Source organism: Pocillopora verrucosa, chromosome 14 (genome assembly GCF_036669915.1).
Source record: "Pocillopora verrucosa isolate sample1 chromosome 14, ASM3666991v2, whole genome shotgun sequence".
Lineage (NCBI taxonomy): Eukaryota > Metazoa > Cnidaria > Anthozoa > Scleractinia > Pocilloporidae > Pocillopora > Pocillopora verrucosa.
This window is the reverse complement of record NC_089325.1, coordinates 14,004,504-14,014,249: the sequence shown is the minus strand read 5'-3', so window position 1 is coordinate 14,014,249 and position 9,746 is coordinate 14,004,504. Positions and strand designations below refer to the sequence as shown.

The 9,746-nt window shown below is 44.2% G+C and overlaps 2 protein-coding genes across 2 annotated transcripts; both read left to right on the top strand.

Moving 5' to 3' along the window:
• Window positions 1–1,173: 1,173 nt before the first annotated feature.
• LOC131770691 (uncharacterized) lies at window positions 1,174–2,562 on the top strand. The gene has a single exon (XM_066161752.1). It carries the CDS (start codon window positions 1,174–1,176, stop codon window positions 2,560–2,562), a length of 1,389 nt encoding a protein of 462 aa, XP_066017849.1.
• Window positions 2,563–2,807: 245 nt separating this feature from the next.
• LOC131778181 (uncharacterized) lies at window positions 2,808–6,932 on the top strand. Its single transcript, XM_066161751.1, has 2 exons — window positions 2,808–3,555; window positions 3,631–6,932. The coding sequence occupies exons 1-2, from the start codon at window positions 2,808–2,810 to the stop codon at window positions 6,429–6,431; spliced, it is 3,549 nt and encodes a 1,182-aa protein (XP_066017848.1). The 3' UTR covers window positions 6,432–6,932.
• Window positions 6,933–9,746: the final 2,814 nt, after the last annotated feature.

Genomic DNA, 9,746 nt, shown 5'->3' with positions numbered 1-9,746 from the left:
TAGTTCAGAGAATTTAGTATTGGATCAACTAATTATACCCAATTGATATTTTTCTTTACACTCATCACTTATCTGATTGATATTGTATTTGTATTGTAAGGAGATATTCTGTCTTGGTTACTCATTGAGGGTTACAGAAAGCAAAGCGAGCTACAATTTTTTTTAGGCAAGGTAAAGCTTCTTTTAGTATTAGTAAAGTTGAAATAATGACTGACTGCTGGAGTATTTGTTAAAGAACAGTTAAACTATGTTCCAAAACAAGCATCGATTTGAAGAGATACCAAGTAAAAGACTCTAATATAAAGATACTGACCATCGGTTACGAAATTAATTAGGTCATGACAAATTAAATTACCTGAGGTTTTGCTTGACAAGGCCAAAATCAATAGAGCTGGTAACAAACCGTTTACATACGCCATGAGACTTTTCAACACATAGCCCTCATGATTAATTCTTATTTCCTCCTCACATAAATCCAAACTGTTTCGAACCAAGAAAAACTTAGGAACTAAAGTTAGTTAGAAAGCGAAAAGCTAATTTGCAATTTCCGGTGTCGTCACAACTCTCTGTTGTCTCGTAATTTGGTGAAAAGTAATTAACCTACTCGGTGAAATTTTTGAAGATCTGTAGCTCGGAGACTCGATCTTTTTACAGCCAAACGGGTCAAACGGTCTTGCGGGTGGCAAAACATTGAAAGCAAGAGAAACATTCTATAATTTTTTAACAAGCAAAAGAGTTCATCAGCGCATTTCAGTTTCAGCGCATTAAGGAAAACAGTCCAAAAACTTTCACTGTCGGAAACTCGATAATAGCATAGGGCTTTTAATGATTATTTTGTCACGAACTGCCAATCTTTGAAGGCGTTTATTTTTATCTGAATGGCAAAGATCACGTTATTCCACGTGTTATTGTGAAATAGAGCACGTTTGTTATTTTTCTGTCAGCAATATCGTTTTAGCCAATCAGCTCATGTTTATTCAAGGTGTGCCATAGATTGGGGTTCGCTCGATTGCTGCCAGTGAGAGGTGGATTATTTTTGTAGGAGAAAAGAAAAAACTGTGATTAAAAAAAAACCTGAAAGTGAAGACTGAGGACGTTGTGGGCCTTCTTAACCTATTCCCCACACCAGTGGCACCTCTGACGGGACTATCAAGAATCTAAACCGTGACTAAAATGGAGGAAAAGCAAAAGAAACTCGAGACAGAATTGCAACTACTAGCACTTACTCGCTCCAAGACTGCTGCAATCGTGGACAAGGGCAACCTCGACAAAATCCTTCGTCACAAGGAAATTTTGAAGAAAATCGTGAATGCCATCGAAGATCTCAGGGTAGACATCGAAAAAGCCAAGCTTGAGGCTGGAGAAATCGTCGAGAATGTGCAGAAATGGGGAGCAACAATAGAACAACGCACCGACGAAGCAGATTTGGAGATATCTGATTTAACTCGCAGTCTTGAAGAAGCTGCGACGAGAGCAGAGGACTACAAGCGTGAGAAGGAGAAAACTTTGCTCGATCGGCAACGAGAGGAAGAACTAGAGTTTGAAAAACTAAAACTTGAGCAAAAGGCGAAAATTCAACAAACAGAGCAAGCCGCCGCAAAGCCAGCCAGCAAAAGCAACGTGAAAATGCCAAAACTAATCATCACAAAATACGACGGCACCTATGAGAAGTGGCTCTCGTTTTGGAACAAGTTTGAAGCTGAAATTGATTCATCTGATCTGCCAGCGGTCACAAAATTCGCTCATCTGAAAGAATTGCCGGAACGTAATGTTTGCGAATCAATCGACGGTCTTCCCTTTACTTCTGAAGGCTACCAACGCGCTAAGAATATTCTGACTTCAAATTACGGCAAGATAAGCGAGATTGTAAGGGCATACACCGACAACTTGAATGCCTTGCCAGTGATAACAGGATCACAGCCTAGCAAAATCCATAAATTTTGCCAGACTTTGAACTACAATGTTCAATCTCTTGAGACGCTGGGTAAACTTTCGTCTTGTTTTTCTATGGTGCGTGGTGTGCTTGATAAGCTACCGGGAATCAAAGCCGAACTCGTGAGTGGAAAAGTAGGATGGCAAGACTGGGGACTCACGGAACTAATACGAACTCTAGGAGAATGGAAGGCAATTCATCCACTGGAATTAGCTGAGAAAGCTATCGGAAAACCTCAGGCCCCGCCGCCGCCTCGTCCGCCTCGCCACAGAAGTTTCTACGCGCAAGAACGCGAACCAGCCCGCGCGCGACACGCGTGTGTTTATTGTGATTGCGTGACGCACAGATCTTGGGAGTGTGATAAAATCACGTCGCCTGCCGAACGCCGTCAAATTTTGCAGAATAAACGGTTGTGTTTTAACTGCACTGGGCCCAAACACAGCGCAAACAACTGCTCTAGTAGAGCTTCCTGTGTACACTGCAAGCAAAAGCACCACTCGTCTATCTGTGACAGACAAGTAAGAGCAAGTCAGCCTAGAAATAATGCTGGAGTCGCATTGACAGCAACACAAGATGGGGAGAAGGTTTGCCATCCTATAGTTCTTGTCAAAGTAAATGGCGTAACCTGAAGAGCACTACTGGATACCGGCGCAACCGTTTCTTACGCCTCTGGATACCTCTTAGATAGGCTGAAGCTGAGACCAACACGCACGCACACACGCCGTATTCAAACCATCGTGGGAGTGGTTACAACACGAAGCGAGATCTTCAACGTCCAAGCGAGCGACACAGAAGAAAGTATGCCATTCCACTAGGCGTGACGAGAATTGACCGTGCCGAATTGCTGTCTGTTGAAAACCCAAATTATGCGGTAATGATAAGCAAGTACCCACATCTGAAGGGAGTGTACATGGAGGACACAGACTTGAAGAAGATGCTTCCTGTCCATGTTATTCTTGGAGCGAGTGACTATGCGCGAATAAAGACCCGCGAATCCCAGCGAACAGGAGCTATGGGTGAACCAGTGGCAGAATATACTCGCTTTGGGTGGACCATCATGTCACCAGGGACGGAGACAGACCTAGACAGCATGTTCCTAGCGCAAACGGCCTCAAACGATTATGAAGAGCTGTATAGAATGGACGTCCTTGGACTTGAAGACGCACCTAGTGGTGACCAAAGCGTTGTCTACGCAGAGTTTCGTGAACAGCTTAGACGCAGCCCTGATGGGTGGTACGAAGCACGCCTTCCTTGGAAAGGAGACCACCCTCCCCTACCTTCGAATGAATCTGGGAGCTTGAAACGCCTGGGAAGTCTAGTACAACGTCTAAAGAAAACAGGTCGTCTGGACGAATACGATGCGATAATCCAGGACCAACTGCGCGAAGGAATTGTAGAAGAGGCAGACATGCCAGCCAGTGGGAAAGAATTTTACATACCCCACAAAGCTGTGGTGAGGGAGAATGTAGAGTCGACCAAGACGCGGGTAGTCTACGATGCCTCAGCCAAAGCCCATAGCTCCGCGCCTTCACTAAATGACTGCTTGGAGGTTGGACCGCCGCTTCAAAATAAACTTTGGAAGGTTCTAGTGCTGGGAAGATTCCATCCTGTGGCTCTCGCTGGTGATATCCGCAAAGCCTTTCTCCAAGTGAGAATTCATGTACAAGACTGAGATGCTCTTCGGTTCCATTGGTTAGAAGCTAAAGATCCACAGCGAATTCGGACTTACAGATTCACTAGAGCACTCTTTGGCTTGGGACCCTCGCCTTTCCTGCTAGGAAGTGTGATCCAACAGCATCTGAACACTTGCCGAGATGAACATCCCAAGTGCGTGGAAGAGATTGAGCGTGAGCTATATGTGGATGACATATTATCTGGTCGACCTACTACCGAAGAAGTGAAACAGAAGAAAGCCACAACAACTGAGATATTTGCCCAAGCTACTTTCCATTTGCACAAGTGGCACTCGAACGTGAAAGAGCTGGAACTGGATGACGTACCCGAAGACAATGCGAAAGAACTGGAGCCGGTTACAGTGAATGAGCACGAAGACGACTTAAGCTACGCGAAGCAACAGCTGGGCGTTCAATCTAGACAGTGTGGACTCCTGGGATTGAAGTGGAACAAGTTATCTGACGAAATTGGGGTCCCTTTTCCCGCGAACGTTGCTCAACCGACGAAAAGAGGGATCCTGGGAAAGGTGGCTAAGATCTATGACCCCTTAGGATTAGCCGCACCTACCACTCTACAAGGAAAGCTGCTATATCGTGAGGCTTGTGAAGAGAAATGCGCATGGGACGCGCCGCGATCTGCAGAGCTAGTTCAGCAGTGGAAGAAGTGGGAGAGTTGTTTACCTCAGCAAATTAACTGCCCAAGAGCACTGACGAGTGCTCAACAGCCTATCGAGAACATCGAGCTTCATGCCTTTGGAGACGCTAGCGGAAAGGACGTCGCGGCTGCCGTGTACGCCGTCGTCAAACAGCCGACTTCAGTAAACCAGGGCCTCGTCACAGCAAAGGCAAGACTGGCGAAGCAAGGGTTGACAATACCTCACCGCGAATTAGTCTCGGGTCACATGGCCGTGAATCTTCTAAGCAACGTACAAGATGCGCTACAAGGGTTTCCTGTATCCTCCCTACACTGTTGGCTCGATAGCAGCGTCGCACTACACTGGATACGCGGGAATGGAGACTTCAAGCAATTCGTGGCAAATTGTGTCCGAAAGATTAGAGAGCATGGTGACATTACGTGGAGACACGTACCAACTAAGGATAATCCTGCCGACCTTGCTAGCCGCGGTGGACCGGTCACAGAAGAGAAACAACTGTGGTGGAAGGGACCAGCATGGCTCAGTGATCCTAGAGCAAGGCCCCCAGACCTTGTTACCGTACCCACCGCAGAATCCAACGCAGAAGCCAAAGTGATAAAGGAAGTCTTAGCCACAGCCCTATCATCAGAAGACGAGTTCAGTGTGCTGATGGAGCAACACAGTCTGTTAAAGGCCTTGCACATGTGTGCATGGGTGTCCAGGTTCCTAACTAATTCCAGAAACCCGAGGCCAAGAAGAGTGAAAGGACCGCTGACCACCGATGAAATGAAGTACCAGGAAACCTGGTGGACCAGACGAGCTCAAGAGGAAGGCAGAAGTTCGAAGAATTTCAAGGCAGACAAGTTACAGCTTAACTTGCAACCAGACAACAACGAAATACTGGAGTGTAGAGGACGAATCGTCGGTGCATACCCTATCAACCTTCCTGATGGTAACGCATTCACACACAAGCTTGTTCAACGAGCGCATCTAGCGACCCTTCATGGGGGAGTTACACTCACAATGACCAAAGTTCGGGAGACTCACTGGATCCCTCGCCTGAGAAAACTTACCAAGAAGGTCATTAAAAGCTGTTGGGGTTGCAAGAGATTTCGAGCTCAAGCCTACCAGTCCCCACCGCCAGGCAATCTACCAACGACCAGAACCCAAGGAGTGACACCCTACGAAACCATCGGTGTTGACTTTGCTGGGCCCATAAAGTATCAGGTGACAAAGAAGATGGAAGGTAAAGCCTACCTAGCCTTGTACGCCTGCGGTCTTACCAGAGGGGTATACCTCGATCTACTTCCGAGCTTAGAAACAAGCAAGTTCCTCGCAAGTCTGAAAGGGTTTATAGCCAGACGTGGACGCCCTTGCGTAATCTACTCAGATAACGGAAGCACGTTTAAAGCAGCAGCGGATTGGCTGAGGAAAGCCATGAAAGATGAGAAGTTTCACACCTGCCTTTCAAAGCTGGACATAGCCTGGAGATTCGACCTTAGCCGATCGCGAGCTCCCTGGTGGGGTGGCCAGTTTGAGAGGCTGATAGGCGTGTTCAAGTCTGCCTTCCGGAAAGCAGTGGGGAACAGAACCTTATCCTGGGGCGAATTATCGGACGTTGTGCTTGACGTTGAAATTGCCATGAATGGACGTCCCCTGAGTTATTTGGAAGAGGACGTCGAATTGCCAGTACTCACTCCAAGCTCCATGCTGCACCTTCAGCCGAGCCAACTCCCAGAGCTAAATGCCTACCACATCGAGGAACCAGATCTAAGGAAAAGAGCCAAGTATCTCTATCGGTGCAAAGAAGCGATGTGGTCCAGGTGGACAAGAGAATACGTGAGAAGCCTACGTGAGCGGCACAGCAGAAGCGGAGGGAAACAGACCTCCCACCCCTCAGTGGGGGAAGTGGTGATAATTCAGGACGAGTCTCGGAACTGTAACTCATGGAAGCTAGGGATCGTGGAAAGGCTGATCGTGGGACGTGACGGAATCGTACGTGGAGCTAAGTTACGAGCTGGGAAAGGAGTCTTGGAACGAGCAGTGCAGCAGGTGTACCCTCTCGAGCTGTCCTGCGACAGAACAGATGCAAGGTTGAATCCTGAGGCCGAACTCTATCGGCCAAGGCGGGATGCGGCAGTCGCAGCAAGACTCCGTATTGCGGATGCTGCTCAGGAAGCAGATCCGTGAGAACTGTGAAACCAGAACTTCCTCAGGACGAGCAATCAAAAAAAAAACTTTCAGAACATTAAGGACGTGTCCACTAACCTTTTTGTTATGATTTCAAGTGATTAAGCCTAGTGACATTCAAAGAACGCTGAACTGTGATTCAACGTGAACACTGTGGACAACGGAATCATTGAACTATGTAGCGTACTTAGGTTGAAGCAGTTTCCTTTGATTTCATGTACTTCCTTGTCGAAAGCACATGGGGGAGTGTGTCGGAAACTCGATAATAGCATAGGGCTTTTAATGTTTATTTTGTCACGAACTGCCAATCTTTGAAGGCGTTTATTTTTATTTGAATGGCAAAGATCACGTTATTCCACGTGTTATTGTGAAATAGAGTACCTTTGTTATTTTTCTGTCAGCAATATCGTTTTAGCCAATCAGCTCATGTTTATTCAGGGTGTGCCATAGATAAGGGTTCGCTCGATTGATGCCAGTGAGAGGTGGATTATTTTTGTAGGACAAAAGAAAAAACTGTGATTAAAAAAAAACCTGAAAGTGAAGACTGAGGACGTTGTGGGCCTTCTTAACCTATTCCCCACACCAGGTCCAAGTAATCAGACTCAAAACTTGCATATTTCAGTGAACGGAGCCTCTGTGGCGCCATTCATTTAGCCACCTTCATAATTATTCGCAGCCGGAACTTACGCTCCAAAAGAACTGAACTTGTTCCCATGAAAACTGAAAAAAAAAAATTCAGTCCAAGTGGATAATCGCTTTCTACAGTAGATTTATTACCGAAACAATTTCAGAAAATTAGGAAAAAACCAATCGATGAGAGCAAAAGAAAGTACGGAAGTTATTTGTCGAAAAATAGGTGGATATCTCTTATAGTCTGATTTTGTGAATGCTGTGCAGCCAAGATATAAGTTCATTAGATTGATCTTTTAAATCAGGCATCAACTTCAAAGGATCACCATTATCCAAATGGTCTCTAAATTGTGAGAGATTATTCAGCATTAATTGATTTCCGGTTGATTTTTTGCGATAAGTGACAGATGATTGAACAATAGGATCATATGTTATATTTAAAATGAGAGAGACCAGAGCGTGAGACTTTAACGGTGTGAGAGGGAGGGAGATCAGGTTGATTTTATAAAATAAAACGTGAAGCTTAACAACATAGCAGGCTCTTAAGTTCCATTTCCGACATCAATTCCTTAACTAGTGCCCGGAGGGAATTTAGCCAAAATATTTGCTTTGATTGAAGACAACAGAAAGGGAAATTTTTCACAAACTGCTTGTGTTATTCAAACTTTCTGTCCGCCATTTTGTAACCGTCACTCTTGAATAGCGATGAGAGACTGGTAACCTCAACAATGTAACTACATTCCAGGTCTCTGGATGTCTCGTTCCCAGTGGCAGAAAATTTTGAATAGCATGGAGGAAGACAAAGCGGTGACACGAATCCAAATTTTCATAAAATCATCATTCACCCTGCAAAGGTTTTGGAAGAGAACAATAGTTGGCAATAGTTTGATTCCCGCTTTCATTTTGTGATTGATCATAGACAGTGAAGCGCGTGCGAAGTGGATTCGGTAATTTCGTAATGCCTACACTACACTTTGCCACACATTTTATCCTTTTAATTGGCCGACACTCGCCACGTAACCTGCCTAGAACTAATGATCTCCTTATGCATAATGCGTCTGACTGTGTTTTGGTACAGATTCTGTTCATGCGTTGTTGTGTACGTGCTCCTCCGTGGAAAACGGCAAATCGCTGCCTCAAGCAATGAGAAAAAATAAAACAGGGAAGAACTCCCAGTTCAATCATCTGCCTTACGGTAATATTTCCCTCCAGAGCTCTTTGCACGAACAAAAAAAAAAAAATTCCAGCACAGGTCTGAATTAAAAGATTTATGGACATGAACTCGTTTAGGTCAGCAATTACGAATAAGTCCCTGTAAAAACATTTAAGAGACAAACCTATCCTTAGGGCCTCAGGAATTTTTCCTAAGTTTTTAAAAATATGTGAATTCTTAGCTTAAGTATTTCGCCATTTTCAATCTAAGATTTAGGTGGGTTTATATAAAAGGATATGCTCAAACCGTGTCAATCACTAAAAATACAAAATGAATGCATTGTAACCGACAATTCTAAGTTATCTGTGATTGATCTTTTACGGATGTTACTAAATGGAAAAATGGGGAATGGTGGAGGGGGAAGGGTATATGGAAAATGGGAAATATCCAATTTTATTTTTCCATTTCCCATTCCACGTTTTAGTAAAAATCTTTTACCAATTGAAAGACAAAGAAGTCCGTTAAATACTTTAGTAATGAACTTTAAATTATTCAAAACATGTTGTTTTATACGCTTATACACATCGTAATAACAGCTTTTCTTCTTCATTAATTTCCAACCGGTCAAGTCAGTCTAAAAAAGAGAGTTTTCTTTTAACTGCCAGTTAAGCTTTTTCAACGTAATCCTGTCACAAACGCCAAGTGATTCGGACGTAAAACCATGCGTTATCGTGCAAAATCAGGTTTTACCCCTATCATTAGCCTCTTACAACTCTAAGTGTCACGCAAAACTTAATAGCATATTTTGTGCTCTTTAAAATCGTATTTTCTTCCATTGTGTTTGTCAATTACTGCGTAACATTGACAAAATGCAAAGCAGCTATTTTGAAATTAGCGCCCCTGCTATAATCACCTCGAGAGAGATGATTGAAAGATATGACGCAATCTTCGACCAATCAGAGCGCGCAAATTTCTAATATCACCGAAGCAGTTCTACTAAATTCATGTTATATTGAGAATAATTTGCGATCAAGGAACGGTATATTAATTAACATCCTAAGTTTAGTTTAAGTTCTGTTCAGCAGTAGCCAAGAGAGATCTTTGCTCTTGGTCCTCGTACAGTGGATAGAAAGATATCTTCCTGCAACACTTCAAACATTTCTCAATCAGAAGAAGAGCAAATCTCACAAGCTGAGACATAATGGCGAATGAGATCAAAATGGACATTAACGCTGGGACAAATGCCAAAGCACACACCTCAAACCACTCAAGGGCTTTCAGATACGCCCTACTCGACCCGTCAGTCGTGATACCAAATGATAATGTAGTTGCTTTGGCCAGATTGATGATAGCAACGAGAGATAAGGTTACAAGAGATAATGTTTCAGCATTATTCGCCCTGGGATGTCGATAAGGATTCTTCAAAACATGATGGAGGGTTATCAGTAAGCATGCAGCAGACAGAAAGACCATCCGTAACATGACATCTGTGATGAACGCCCCAAAAGCGAGGAGAACTAGTCTTCGACCAA